The 16,358-nt window shown below is 38.0% G+C and overlaps 1 protein-coding gene across 2 annotated transcripts in view; it reads left to right on the forward strand.

Annotated features, from left to right (window-relative positions):
- Positions 1–16,358, forward strand: part of LOC126428102 (disintegrin and metalloproteinase domain-containing protein 10) — a 561,823-nt gene that overhangs the window by 522,825 nt on the left and 22,640 nt on the right. For both annotated transcript variants that reach the window (XM_050090004.1, XM_050090003.1), the window contains exons 8-10: positions 1,647–1,821; positions 6,815–6,992; positions 13,500–13,677. In XM_050090004.1, coding sequence (XP_049945961.1) covers positions 1,647–1,821; positions 6,815–6,992; positions 13,500–13,677 — 531 coding nt within the window. The remainder of the gene's footprint in view (positions 1–1,646; positions 1,822–6,814; positions 6,993–13,499; positions 13,678–16,358) is intronic.

Genomic DNA, 16,358 nt, shown 5'->3' on the forward strand with positions numbered 1-16,358 from the left:
TGTATGTATGTATGTATGTCTGTATTGCTCCACATCACCTCCTACACCACTGGATCAGTCTCAATCAAACTTAGTACACTTAACACTTACTTTCTGGAGAGATCCAGTATTGGAGTAAGAATCACCTACCTCTCAAAGGGATAGGGACGAGGGTGAAAAATAAGCATTTCTCATGACGCGCAAATAGCCAGACTATATTCATCCAGTATTTGAGAATGAGAACACGTAGAACTTGCAACAGACTTTGCACATAATTTCAAACTTTTACATGACTTTTGTCATTGACACTTCTCACAAAATGTGAAAGGAAAGTAGTTTAGCACTTGCTACATTTTTGCTGTTTGTGCATTGCATCTGTCACATCAGACATTCCATTTTAATTTATTAGTTCTTTTCAACTAACTCTGTTTGCAACATGTTTTGCAGACATTATCTACATATGCACAGAATGTCCCCTCAGAATTATGAGATTGTACGACACATAGCTTATGAGATTTGACGTCATATATGTTGAGCTGCATGTAGGGAAAACTGCAGGGCGAAATTTGCTGGAAATACAGGTGAAATATGTGTGACTTACGTTAAATGTTGGTGACATGTATGTGTCATGTATGTTCCTAGACAAAGATGAGGGTATAAAGCAGCTTCTAAAGTCCTGCATAAATTTCAACCAAACTTAGTAGATATATTACTTACTATCGGGAAAGAAATTCTGTGGGTGTAAGAACCACTAATTTCCTGTTAAGGTGAAGATGACAACTTGATGATGGAGAGTGAAAGGGGTAAGGAGGAAATGGACTAATCAAAGATGCCTGGGCAATTCTAGGTACTCACTTAATCTTGTGGTAACTGTGAATACTCAGTTACTTGAAATGTAATCTCCTGCAATGATTTTACAACCGTAATCTTGCACTTCCTTCCTGACATTGCTGCCTTATATAAAATCTAATGTTAGCATATAATAGTTATCCTTCATTCAAATAAAACACCTTCAGATCAGTTAACTGTTAAGAGCATCCTGCCGCTTTAGTGTTCATTATATGTCACAAAACAACAGCCCTCTAACTTTTATCCAGACCTAAACTTGAACTGTCATTGTACTATTCAATCGACCCTTCCTCTTTCTTTAACATTTGCATCGTTGGTGGACTCAGAGCAATTCAGTTCCATTTCATGCTGGTACATCGCAGTCCATACAGGTCCTACGGCCACACTATAACAAGCAGTTTAATTTTGGCTTGCCCTTCTCATAGGTGTGACGTGTTGAGTGTGGAAGACATGAGTCATACTTAGATGTCCTCATCTAAAAATAAGAAAATATGTAATTTACAAAATTAACTGACAACCCATGCTGTTCAACAAAAATGAGCTGGCTATGCTAATTCTTTGAGGTCTCTACATTGATGATTCTGTAGCAGCAAAAGATCATGAGAAATGCACGCTACACACACTGCACACTACAGACATGTTTACCTAATTTTTAATTATCCTGTTGCTATTCAATTCTTCTTGGATGTTTTTGATTACTTCATATTTTGGAGTGCTTTATCCTCTTCTTATGTAATGTGTATTTGTATTATATGAATAATTAAAGAGTTAGATTACTGCAGATATTTTAAATTTGCTGTTTTGTCTGTTGTTCACAGCATGATTACCCAGCAGAATGCCGTCCCGGTGGGCTCAATGGCAACTTCATTATGTTTGCATCGGCCACGTCAGGTGACCGGCCCAACAACAGCAAGTTCTCGAGCTGCAGCATCGGCAACATCAGCAAGGTCCTGGATGCTATTGAGGACAACAAGAAGAGGAATTGCTTCACAGGTCAGATCTACCAAATTTTGGAAATAACAATTATTTCAGTCAGACATTCTGGAATATGAAATTTTTGAATGTGGATAACTTTCTAAATAGAAAATTTTTGAAAAATTTAAATTTTTGTGGAAGCAGGAAAAATATGAGAATTTAAATGAGCTGACTCACTTTAGAAACTAAGAGGTACTTGCTCACTGAAAACGTCATCTCCTTGTGTATGTGTTTTTTTAAACTAAAGTGCGCGTCATTTATGTTGGCGGCCGAGTTTAGGTTCGTTCTGCGCATCTGACATCACAAAACACAGTCAGCCAATGAACAGAGAACGACGTTGCCAGATCTCGACTGCAGTGCAGAGCACGGATGAGTGTCTTCAGTTTTAGAAACGTTCAGTCATAAATAAAGTAATAGAACAAAAGCAATGTCTTGATAGCAGACTTTCTTTTATAGAAAGTTTGTAAAAAGCATTCTTTATACCAATTGCTTCATATTCTATTAATTAATTAAACCAAATAAGCAATAAGATTCCTAATTCAGGCGATAGCAAGGAAAGGTGTTTGTATCAATCTCACAAACCACTTTTTCCCAATAAAGAACAGCGGTAATTGTTTATTTCCTATTGTACTTTGACGAAGTGTGAATAATTCATAGTCATACCAACAGTGTTTATCAGTATTTTGCATGCCGTGTTAGAGTCTTCATTAAGTTACGTCATCAGACGAGTTGCGTTAGCGTAACGGTGAAGGTGTTGGACTACTGAGCGAAAGGTTATGAGTTCAAACCTTGTGTAGTGCTTAATATTTTCTTTATTTAAAAACAATATCAAAGTGTCTTACTTGACGAATTTTATTCTTTTGAATGCAATTGTTTTGAAATTTCTAGTGCTTTGTCTCTTAATTAACCCTTTCGCTGCTGCAGATACGTGCTCCCCGCATTCTGTGCTGTGCGCGATTTTGTCATCACTGCACTGCTCGCCTGTGCAGACACATGGTGTTCCCACTGCTTTGACACACTTATCATTCGATTTCACAAAAACTATTTGGCCCAAAAATTTGATTTTTACACATCTTCTTGACTGATACCTTCCCCCCATAAATGACTTAATTTTGTTTTGATGTTCAACACAGTTATTGTGCAGCATTAAATGTAGTAAACCATTGCACGAAATTTTGAAGAGTTTGCAGAGGTAAAAGTCCATAGCATATACTTTCCGTATGGTCGATTTTAGTTGCCACAATGTTGAGAATGAAATGTGGACAAGATACCTAAATTTCATATAAAATTTACTGTATAACAATATCTCATTTAATTTAAGTACCACGTAGGTGTCGTATGTAATATTGAGAAATGTTCCGTCTTTCGCGACTGTAATAAAAGTTTTATTTACGCCGGGCGCGTTTGGCTTTATTTTAAAGCACTTCAATCAATGAAAGGTATGGCACATACACAATGGTACTCGTGTTCTCTTTCTTGTTTTTGTTCCACAGTCACAGTTTTACCAATGGTATTGAAATATATTCCTCTTCTGCAACTGTAATAAGAGGCTTATTTAGACCAGACGCATTTCTCTCTTTTGAAGCATCTTCAGTGGACAGTATTTTGTGTCCTCCATTGCCAAGTCACCCCTTCGTAGTTTTGTGCTGCGGTAACACAATATTCAACGTTTGTGTCGGCTGATCAGTGTTTTAGCAAATAAATGCTGTTTGTGTGTGCCACACACAAAAATTATATTTGACATAGCTCAGAGCACTTCACTGATAGATGGTATATTCAAGTCCTAATGTTTTTGTGAGTCCACAGTGTTGTTTAATGTATTTTGTCTACTTCCTTTTGATTGATTGAAGTGCTTTAAAATAAAGCCAAACGTTCCCAGTGTAAATAAAACTATTGTTACAGTCGCGAAAGATGGAATATTTCTCAATATTACATACGACACCTATGTGGTACTTAAATTAAATGAGATATTGTTATGCAGTAAATTTTATATGAAATTTAGGTATCTTGTCCACATTTCATTCTCAACATTGTGGCAACTAAAATCGACCATACGGAAAGTATATGCTATGGACTTTTACCTCTGCAAACTCTTCGAAGTTTCGTGCAATGGTTTACTATATTTAATGCTGCATAACAACTGTGTTGAACATTGAAACAAAATTAAGTAATTTATGGGGAAAGGTATCAGTCAAGAAGATGTGTAAAAATCAAATTTTTGGGCCAAATAGTTTTTGTAGAATCTAATGATAAGAGTTTCAAAGCAGTCGGAACACTACGTGTCTGCACAGGCGAGAAGTGCAGTGATGACAAAATCGCACACAGCGCGGAATGCGGGGAGCACGTCTTTGTAGCAGCGAAAGGGTTAATGCGGCTGTGGTGGCTGTACATGAAGTGCGCGCTCCCCCCTAAACGTAAGCTTGCGAACTATACTATGGCACTGCTTCTCTTGGCGCGTGCAACTGGCAACGCAGCAATCTCCCGCGTCTGGGCGGGCATGCACGAGCCGCCAAGATAAAAGAATTGAACTATAGTCTCGACAGAAATCATTTGGAGGTCAACTAACTGTAATGTTGTTCTATCTCACTCTGTCACAGTGTTTGTGATATTTCACATACTGATACGTCTGTACCGTTGAGTTGCGTGTTTAGTGGGGTTAATAAAGCTGTTTCATGGGCTTTAGTTCGGGTCTCGTGGCATGCAATTTCAATCCGAAAAAGTAATGTATTTCATATTTGTACTATGTTAATATTTCAGAAATGCCTCTCATTTTGTTTCAGCCCATTTCTCACTGGATTTCAATTTGAGGAACTGATAAATATATTGAATATTTCATAATTGTGTAACTGCAGTTTGAATTTCACTAAGAATTTCATGTCATAGCAACAATATTAAGAAAAGGAAAGTTGTCACTCACCATCACTCAAGTGTGTGTGTGTGTGTGTGTGTGTGTGTGTGTGTGTCTCATCTGTTTTTTTGACATAGGCCTTGTAACGTGCGCGCGGGGCACACAATACTCATTAAAGCCTATACTATGGTAAGTGAGTGGGGTTCACCTTATGAGACAGGATTTGTGTATAGATATTGACCGCGTGTACCTGAATGGTGGCAAATCAGACTTACACCCACTCTGTAATAACAATGATACGTCAAGTAAGTCCGAAATGCAACTACACGTCAGGACGGACAAGAAACAACACAGAAGATGCTACCAATTTGATAACAATACGGTCGCCAGCCTAATTAGGCATTAACTGAGTTTCTTCCCTGTACAAGTTGGTAGATATTCATGCAAAACAACACGTAGTAACACTGCATAATATAGCAGAATTTTAGAACCAGAAAATCTATTGAACTGATAGTTTCACGTTCTGTACTGATATGAAAAAACCATAAATACATAACACTACACTGTAATGTATACTACAAAACTTTGTACTGTCTATTGATCTAATTAAAATCGGGCATAGGTTACCCTAGAAATAGCACTTTCGAGTGACACACAAAATGTCAATTTTGATAAAGATAAAACACTGATAAATTTTGGCTTTTATATTGACTTTAACTTTGCTGGTCAAATCAATTTAGAACACTTCAGAATAGAAATGAATAAAAAAAAAGGGGGGGGCCCTGAAACTGGTATGATCACTGTATAAAAGAAATTAATTACCGAACTCATTATGCGCTCAAGATTTCCAATATATGAGTTACTACTCTTTTTATCTTATTTCCTGCTTATTTAAATACCATTATATCTGTCTCGAAATAATTAAACTTCATTACTATATCAATATTAAAGTTATCTTTCAACTTCATTAGACCTTCGTTATTCATTTACTGGTTTGTTAACGAAACAGTTCTTTAAACACCATTCTTACATAGTTAGGTCTGCAGGTATTATTATTAACACACACTTTAATTTTTCATCTTGGGACACTCGGATTGCATAACATTTGGAAAGGACCTTATCTAGGTTAGTTGTGAGGATAATTAAATGATAGGAAAGTTCTGGTAAAATTTAAGTTATTATTGCATAAGTCATTCTCTGGTCCATGCGAATACAGTACTAAAAGTTTCAATCTGCTTGTATCGATGCGGCGGTTGGCGGGCAGCGAGATGGCGAGGCACACAGCACACATACAACCACAGCTATGGCTCTTGATGCATCGGCACTTTAATTCTTCTTAGCATCGCAATACTTTTCCATTTAGTGCCTATGGAATTTTGCCATGTTGTATAGGCGTTGGAACGGCATACCCGAGGCTCAATGAAACTACGTCTTCCAGGAGAGCCTCCTCGCTCCAGAACGTGTTGCTCAGACCAATGCCAAACTCCAACTACTACAGCTGAGCCTGTTGTGCCGTGCAGCGCCCGTGCGCATTTTCCCGCGCTCGCCTGCCATCCACCTTTTACCGCTCCCTTACAGACAGGGTATTCACCCGAGATTTTGCATTCTACATATTCTAACACATTGCCTACGTATGGACCAGACACACAGTTACAATCTTAAACATCTTACAACAGTCTCAACATTTGTTACATTTCAATTCTATTACAATATTGCTTGACATTTGACATAAACATTAATATTCACATTGAAATTTGTTTACAGTTTGCTTAACACAATGACATGAAACAAAAAAGAATTGAAATCAGAACATCAATTACACTAATTTATCGAAAAATCAGATGGAAAAAAAAAATTACTTATATGTACAATAGCACAGCGTTGTTGTTGTTACAGCCTTACTGGCCGAAAGTCTTATTTGTGACTGTTTGTTGTGCCTGTCTCCAACTGAGCATGTCTGCTATATGGTGTGTGGCAGCTTTCTTATTCATTCCAGCCTGGATTTTTCATCTCATAGCTAGTTACTATTCTTCACTGTATCTTACTACATCATAATTTCAGAATTTACTGATCAATCTTGAAAGTTTACAGATTCGATCTTTTTGTGTGGGTGACTTGTGTTCTCTCAGGACGTACGTTTGACTCTGTGACTTTCCCTCACAGCTTCGGAAGGTGCTTTCTGTGGGAACAAGATTGTGGAGATCGGAGAGGAGTGCGACTGTGGCTACGATGACGACGAGTGCACAGACAAGTGCTGCTACCCGCGACAAGTGTCGGAGGTGGACCGCATCAAGAATGAGTCGGCCAAGGGCTGCTACCGCCGCGCTGGGACGCAATGCAGGTAAGTGTTGCCTCTCTCTGGGGTAATGTGTCTCTGATAGCAGCTGTTGTTGATGACAGTGATGAGAGTAAGTATAACTGTTATACAGATGATATTGCAGGTCATAACATTTATCAGAGTCATTGCTGTGTTCCCAGGTTTTCTCGGAGTGATTGGTTAAAGGTTAGGAATTAAAAAATTCGTGTTTTGCAATAAATGTGAAATAGGTGGATATTCTGCCCCAAAATACAAAAATGCAAAACTAATTAATTGATGCAAACTCTGCCTTAAAATGTGAGAATGCAAAATTACTTACTAGACAGTCTTTCATAGCGAACTGTATCCAGATGAACTATTTCATCAGAGATAGTTTGAAATAGCTTTGTTTTCTGCATATAAATATCGAAACTGTAGCCAACTTTCAGTTACAAGTATTATACATCATCTGGTGAAGCCCAATTTGCAAAGATAATCTGCACAAGAACCTGTCTGCAAAATAAAAAGTGTATGAATGCAGTGACGTGTCAGTGTGCTCAGTGATCTGGTGCCATGACAGTTGTGGGCGCATGAATGGTCTGTTTAAGATACAAGCAAGATTTAAGATACATGCAACATAGTCATGGGACCTAGCATGTTATAACAAAGAAACATGTACTGTATGTTTGTTTGTCAGCTAAAGTTCAAAAGATGGTATAGTGCAGAAATTTTATTGTGGTGAATTAAGTGGGGGATGTTTTGAACTGTGGATGCATCACATACCACTAGAGGTTGGGCCTGAATTATGTCATTAACAATACTCTGCTAACCTCAGCAAGGAATTGTATGGTAGCTATCCCTGAATGCTTGGTGTTATGCTTTGCTCATTGTTTTCATTTCTTTTGAAATAGGTGAAGTCACTGATCATGGTCCATCGCAGATTTAAAGTACATCCCTCACAACAGCAGAAGGTGTCGACAGTCCCTGTGACAATGTGTCAATTCTGCTGTAGGCTGCTGCCCTGCCAAAGGGTGATGGACTAAATTCCCTGCACCGCTCCCCTCCCCTCTAGTGGTCAAAATTGTAGTTCGTTTATGCTTGCGACCACCTGCCACTATAGTCTGTAGTGCCCATATTCTGCGCTACGGTGATTGGAAAGCAAAATCTGTAACATTTTGTGACTGGTATGAAGTTCTTCCCCTAACATTAAAATAGGGTTACTGTACATTCAGTTCTATTTCTACATTAACTGCATTGCCATTTGTACCTGTAGCATTATTAAACATGGGTCACATAGCTATGAATACCCAAGAAACTTCTAAATTAACAGTCCACAGATTTTGTTATTGTCAAACTGGGCAGGAAAAGACAAATAATGTCCCATTAGCCAGAGGTTTTGCAAAAGGAAATGCTCTAGTCAAAAAGTTTCCAATCAGCCCTATTTTTGTAACAGTCAGTTTCAAAGAAGTAAGGCTTTTTTTGTCTTCAGTCATGCAGCATGACACTCATATAAATTTGTGTGTCAAATCATTTACAAAAAAAAAGTAATGCAAATTTTGACAAAAATAGATGTGAATACTGCAAAAATAGATGAGTATTTTGTCAAAAATAGATGATATATTTTCCATTCACTATTAATGGTGTACTGCTTGATGTTCAGCTAATATGTTGTTTCCATTTCATTGATTGGCCCAGTTATCTTGTTCAAATGTTGTGAGTTGTGCTGCCCAGACTCCTAGCAGATTGTGAAGCATTGTCGGTGTCACATTTCCATTTGTAGCAACAGTCTGACTCCGTGTGCCTGCTACACCCACTGAGTCTTATTCATTTGTGAAGCGCACATTAGCTCAGTGTTTTACTGCTCTGGTGGACTAGATGGCCAATGAGGTCTCAATAAATTGTGTGTCAGACTCGGTGCTCTGTGTAAATTGAAATTTTGATCGCAGTTTATTAGATTTTGTGACATGTTTATTTTGACAGTCCCATTAATTACACAGTTTGAGATACTTGGTGTCTGCACCACGGTATTGATCTCATTGTATTGCACGTCATGATTATCTCCGTATCTGTCTCGGCGAAAGCTGATTTACTCCATTGTCTCGTTTGGCTATGTTCTTTGCACCTCAACCCAACTGTTTGCTGAACGTAAGACTTGCCAAATTCGTGTAGAATGTGGTACAGGTCTCTGTTTCAGAAACTTACATTGTTTTCAACATTGCAAAAAAGGCTTTTTATCTTTCTTGCACAGTTACGGAGAGGTATAAGCAGTAACAGCAAGGCACCCACCATATAAGAAATAGCACTACCTTCATTGTGGCTTGCATCAATTATTGTCACCCCTAAGGCTTGGATTTTGCTACACATGGATTTGTTGTGATGTTGATAATATGATCATGGAGCTCTGCACCATAACAGAGCATTTTATGAGCATTGACTTTTAAGTTTTTTTAATTGTGTTTTAAAGGATTTGCCTTTATAATTTATTGAATTCCATTCAAACTGACAAGAGGATGATCAGACCTGTTACAGATTTTGATGAGTCTCAGGCATGTTGTGCAGGGATCTGTCCTAAGGACCTGTCTAGCGGCTTTCATGCGACAGCCCGTAATTTCTGAGAAATTTGATGTTGAAGTTTTATGCATATCTTCTGTATCAAGCGAGTGTAGCATAATGGCTAAGGGCCCTGTCCGCCATACTGGTTGTGTTGTGACTTGGCAAGACAGCCAAGCCACTATGAGGTAGCGGAAAGGCACGCGTTTAAGCTCACGCAGGCTGGCGTGAGGTCTGGAACAGTTAAAGGAGTTGAGTCTAGTAAAAAAAGTATGTAGCTTCTGGAATACTTAACTTTAATCCATAATTGGTAAACATCGGTCTGACGGTACATGCATCACAAGATAAATAGCTAATGGCACCTTGCTAGGTCGTAGCAAATGACATAGCTGAAGGCTATGCTAACTATCGTCTCGGCAAATGAGAGCGTAATTTGTCAGTGAACCATCGCTAGCAAAGTTGGCTGTACAACTGGGGCGAGTGCTAGGACGTCTCTCTAGACCTGCCGTGTGGCGGCGCTCGGTCTGCAATCACTGACAGTGGCGACACGCGGGTCCGATGTATACTACCTGACCGCGGCCGATTTAAAGGCTACCACCTAGCAAGTGTGGTGTCTAGCAGTGACACGACAGGTTGTATGGATTTGCCAGACCTGTTAGGTTTACTTTTAGATGCAGGTTAAAAAATTTTCACAGAAAAGATTTGGAGTGTCCCAACTTGCTAAAGACTGATAGAGAAATCACTGTGAGGGAAGGTTCCATAAAAACCCATTCTTTAATTGTGCTTTCACAGGAATGCCCACGTACATGTAGTTTGCACTGAAGTTGATTGAACAGTGAATAATCTCTTTCAATTTAAACAAAGTTTTTCTTCCAATATCGCCTCTGAAAAATTCGTGGGCATGCAAATTAGTGCCTTTCGTGCTCTACGAATTTGCGCTCCTGTTGCTTCTACAACAAATTTCATGCCATATTATGTTGTAGAACAGCAAGCAATGCATGTGATGGTGAATAAGACAGTTCTGTAATCTATTCTGTAACAAACAGAATAACCAATTTAGGAGAATTTGGTGTAATGTTTGATTAATTAAGAAATTACTCCGGTGAAAAAGAGTACTGTTGAATATTTTTTTGATGACATATACTATTTAATGATATTCTGTACTATCGGATTGAAGAAAGTGCACAGGCAAGATTTGAACCTGTACTGCCAGATTGGTAGCCATAAACCTTAACCACTGTGGTACGCTGACGAACATTATGATTATGGGAGGTATGCATAAAACTTGAACATTGATTTTGTCAGAAAGCAAGGGCCATCGCGTGAAAATCTGCTAGCCAGGTACTCAGGATTAACAGGCCTGATGTCTCCTCATGAGGTAATGATAACTGCTTTCCACAAAAAGTCTTCATTTGACATAAGAGAGCATGAAGTAGTTGTTAGGGAATAAAGCAAGTGAATATGGGCACGGAGATATTATTTTGATATTTCTCGCTATCAAATAATAGACTGTTTTACACAAAGTTTGGGATGTTTTTGTTAATTTGATCTATGACTTAGGGTGAACAGATGGCCGTGGCGGGCAGGAGTGGCCGAGTAGCTCGTGCATGCATAAAATGTGCCCTGTAGTTCCGCCCGACGGGTAGCTTATAATGTGTCACATGTGTCAGCTTTGGAACAGCGTGCTCCAAACCAATGGTTATGTCATGTCCAGCATAACCACACAGACATTTTCTTGCATCGGAAATAACATTTTTTGGGATCAGTTCATCTTGGAACACCCAAACAGTTGATCACTGCTTAGCTTCTGGCTTGTACGAATATGTCGAATTTGGATGTCATTTATGACCAATGGAGCTTGTATCAAATGGCGCTGAATCTGTCATTAATGGATCTTTTTCAAAGCTAAATGTTAAACAAAATCGGGGTGACTGTAGTATTTGATGAACTTGAAGATACCTCAGTCGTATGGCCACAGCTGGGCAACATTAATCAAAAAGTTAATTTGGTTAATCGTTAATCCATTATTAGGAAAGTTAACCTCATTACACATTGAAGCATTACTTTACAGGAGATTTATCGGAGATTAAAGTTAATTGTTTAGTGAAACAGCAAATGAATCCAACAAATTACTGTTGCTTAAAGAAAAATTTTTAAATGGGGAAGTTTAGGTAGAAAATCAAAGACAAATAAAAAAGTAGTTTAATTGTTTTATGATTATTTAGTTATCAGTATTAGATCATGGATGAATAAAAATACACGAGAATAGTATAGTATCTGATTCTCAATGCATATTTCCCTTAATAAGAGGCTGCTTTAAATGAAAATGTTCATCAACAACTTGTGCGCCAAATATTCTCCTATTGTTTGAGTTTAAAGGTTTTTATAAGCTTCTCAAATGACTTTGATCCAGTGACATGTAAAAGAACCATGTTTGTAACAATGAAGTTTACTATGCATTGATCCACACTAGCTTGAGACACATCGCCGCCAATTACTACAAGCTAAAAGACTCTTGGATGTTTCTCACTTGTATTCTTTCAACCGGATTACTGCTACTAGCTCTGCTGTCAGTATCTGGATGCTAAGATTGATTTTTCTTTTTAACTTTTCTCTACCAGAAGCAACTTTCACTGTTTTTCCAAACTGTACATACAGTGATTCATGTGTTCTCCTTATGTGTTGTTGCAAATTGTTAATTCTCAAAATGTGAGCCCTATTTCTTGACTTTTTAGGTAAACAGTTTACAGTCAAAAAATACATACAAAATTAATGTAATAATTTAAAAGTGCTCACAAATTTTCATCAGTTATAGAGCTAGAATCAGATTCCACGATTTAGTTTCCACAGTCATCCCACGAACAAAAAGTAGTGCTTAACGCAAAGTCAGTTAACAAACAACAATAAACAGCCAACACCTATAGTTATTCTCACTCACACCTGATTGTTTGCATCAATCATGCCCACCCCAGCTAGCCACACACCTACGTGACCCAAACTTGTCAAAAGATGATTTCCACTGGTGGCACGGTGTAATTTCTCTCGTAAGCAGCAGAAACCTAGTTATTGAGTAATGGACCTGAAGAAATTTAGCAGACATTAAATAGTCTGTTAACGTTTTTGAAAATTAACTTTAAGTTCAACCTGTCACTCAAAAAGTTAACTCGCTAATCAACGATTAACAGATTATCAGTCTTGCACCCAGCTATGCTTATGGCACATCATATTTCAGTCCTCTTCATATGTCTTGAAAACAGCAACCTATTTTGGTTGACCTTGATGAAATTAATTGCAGTTGGAGTTATGGCCATGACATAATTCTATAAACCAATTGCAAAGTATCTTCCCTGAAGGTAATTGATCAGCAAAAGTAGAATGATGGAAATCTGGTAATTGTTTTTGAGTTAGGACTTGACGAAAATTATAAAAAAAAAAAAAAAAAAAAAAAGTCATTGAAAGGAAACTGTTACATGAAATTTTCACATTTTCACAACAGTTGGTCTTAAACAGTCACTGTAAACAAATTATTTGCTCACTTTCAAATTTGCTGTTAACTTGATGACAAAAAAAAATCACAACCTGCAATGTCCTACCCCAGTAACAGCATTTAGTGGAAGTTTGTGGAAACTTGTAAGGTGAACCCCATCCGGCTGGTTCCGGCAGAGGTTCGAGTCCTCCCTTGGGCATGGGTGTGTGTGTTTGTCCTTAGGATAATTTAGGTTAAGTAGTGTGTAAGCTTCGGGACTGATGACCTTAGCAGTTAAGTCCCATAAGATTTCACACACATTTGAACGTTTTCTTCTTTCTTTCTTTCTTTCTTTCTTTCTCTCTTTCTCTCTTTCTCTCTTTCTTTCTCTCTTTCTTTCTCTCTTTCTTTCTTTCTTTCTTTCTTTCTCTCTCTCTCTTTCTTTCTTTCTTTCTTTCTTTCTTTCTTTCTTTCTACTACCCTGGCCTGCTTTTAGGAGGAGACCACTTTTTTACCCCTGCTTCCTTCTGTTGCAGTCCCAGCCAAGGGCCGTGTTGCTCCAGCGAGACGTGCCAGTTCGTGCTCAGCCGGCAGAACGTGCTCTGCCGCTCAGAGTCCGACTGCAGTTGGAGCTCCAAGTGCAGTGGCAGCTCGCCCGAGTGCCCGGCGCCGATGCCCAAGGCCAACAAGACGCGCTGCAATGAGGGCACACAGGTAACCCACCACGTCATTTTGTCCGTGCTAGTATGAAGAGAATGAAATCATTCAGTGTGTGAAATTACCAAAGAATGTGGAAAACGTGGAGGACTGATAAGATAAGAAAGCAGGATGTTCACTGCAGAATTGTTGAGGAAAGGACCGTGCGGAAAACCTTGATTAGAAGAAAGGACAGGGTCGTAGAACATGGGTTGGGACATCAGGGAATAGCTTTGATGGCATTAAGGGAAGCTATACTGGCTAAAAACTGTGAGAAATAATTGAAGACATTTGGTGCCTCTTTGACTCTGCAGCAAAGTTTATGTTGTTTTGAAACTACGTGGGAGATGAAAATATGTAGTGGACTAAGATTGAAGACTGAGCCTTGCTTTACATGGCAATGCTATTACTGTCCGAGTTATCAGGGATGACTCATGACCCACCTACACAGTTTTAATTCTGGCTTTACCTCTCTTCTTCCTTTCAAACTGAAATATCCCGGCTATTACACAAGTTGAAAATATGGTCACTATTTTTTTATAAACTTAAATTTGCCATATTTCGTGACAGTACCTTTTCCATTAGACGTTTGCAAGCAAATATAAGTCTTGGCTTCAGTTGTCTAAGTATGATTCCACAATGCATCGTTGTCGGCTGCAGAAAATGACGTGGTTCATCGTGTTTCTCTCATTTTGGTGTTTCAAATACAGTTTCTTCCAATGTAGTTTCTTCTTTTCAGATAATACAAAAATAATAGTTAACATAATTCAAAATTATTTATGACTGCGACCTTCACATTGTTCTTCCGTCAACACACACCAAGAGTTAGCTTCCGACTCGGACTGACTATAGTCAAAGACTACTCCAACGTCAAAGATATTTTACACAATTAGTTTCTTTGCTATTCTTCGATACATTTTCTAATAGTAATCAATATGCTTTTACTCTCAAAAACAGAAGTAAATTAGCATATAATAAGACAAATTATAATAAATTCTGACAAAAATATAAGAAAACATTTTCAATTCAGTATCGACAAATACGGTAAAAAAAATAACGTCTCCCAGATCCATTACAAAACTTCACAGAAGACTAGTGCTCCTGTAAGAAAAATTAGGCAATGTTCTGGGTTTGAAACACAGTTGGAAACACAGCCTTTATCTGGCAGAAGTTGCATTGTGCTACTGTTGTATCTGAAATGATGAGATGTGCAGCTCTGATTAGAAAGGTGAAACACTGAAGTGTTTGAGTTCCCTCCCCAAACTCTTTGGGCAGATACCGCTCTCTGTCACCTCCCATCTCGCACAGTGACAATACATTGTGTGGATTCGAAAGTGACAGAGGTGGTAGAGAGAAAAGTAAAGGAAAAGTATGTGGCTGTTATTCAGAAAAGTCAAAGATGTAACAAGCTACTGGAAGCATTGAAGTGATGCATTGCACAAACAGCAAATTTTAGAATTCCAAAATGAATTTTCCATCTCCATCCGCCTTCTATCTCCTTCTCCTTCCCTGCCACCATCTGCTTGTTTCTACATCTCCTTCCCTTCTTTTCCTGACCAAAAAGCTGCTGTAACAGTTGTCAGAGATCAAAAATAGATATTTTGTCTTTCACTTGATGGTCTTGAACCTTGATCTCTTGTTCCCATTCAAGCAATAAAGATTAGATTAGATTAGTTCCATAGATCATGAATATGACACTTTGTAATGATGTGGAACGTGTCAGGTTAATAAAAGTTGTCTATACAAGATATTACATTACACAATTTTTTTTTTTTTTTTTTTTTTTTTTTTTTTTTTTTTTTTTTTTTTGGGTGGGGTTGGGGGCGGGTGATGGGGAAATTACCCACTTACTACTTCCAAAAATTCATCTAATGAGTAAAAAGAGTTGCCATTCAGAAATTCTTTTAATTTCCTTTTAAATGATATATGGCTATCTGTCAGACTTTTGATGCTACTGGGTGAGTGACCAAAGACTTTTGTGGCAGCATAATTTACCCCTTTCTGAGCCAAAGTTAGATTTAACCATGAATAGTGAAGATCATCCTTTCCCTTAGTGTTGTAGCCATGTACACTGCTATTACTTTTGAATTCGTTTGGATTGTTAATAACAAATTTCATAAGTGAATATATATATTGTGAGGTTACAATGAAGTTCCCTAGCTCTTTAAATAAGTGTCTGCAGGATGATCTTGGATGAGCTCCAGCAATTATTCTGATTACGCGCTTTTGTGCAATGAACACTCTTTTACTCAATGGTGAGTTGCCCCAGAATATGATGCCATACGAAAGCAGAGAATGAAAACAGGCGTGGTAAATTAATTTACTGAGACATATATCGCCAAAATTTGCAATGACCCTAATAGCGTAAGTAGCTGAACTCAAAAGTTTCAGCAGATCTTCAGTGTGTTTTTTCTAGTTCAACCCCTCATCAATGCATACACCTAGAAATTTTGAATATTCTACCTTAGCTACCGATTTCTGATCGAAGTCCATATTTATTAATGGTGTCATTCCATTTACTATGTGGAATTATATATACTGTGTTTCAGATAGCAATTCTTAATGAGGGGAACTGTTGACTGATGGGAGTATTAATAGGACATACACCTCAAACAAAATCCACTAAGGCATTAGGACACCTCATTTTGAAACTAAAATTATTATTTAAATATTCATACTGACTTTCCACTGTCTTTGGT

The sequence above is a fragment of the Schistocerca serialis genome, chromosome 12, assembly GCF_023864345.2.
Source record: "Schistocerca serialis cubense isolate TAMUIC-IGC-003099 chromosome 12, iqSchSeri2.2, whole genome shotgun sequence".
NCBI classification, from domain to species: Eukaryota; Metazoa; Arthropoda; class Insecta; order Orthoptera; family Acrididae; genus Schistocerca; species Schistocerca serialis.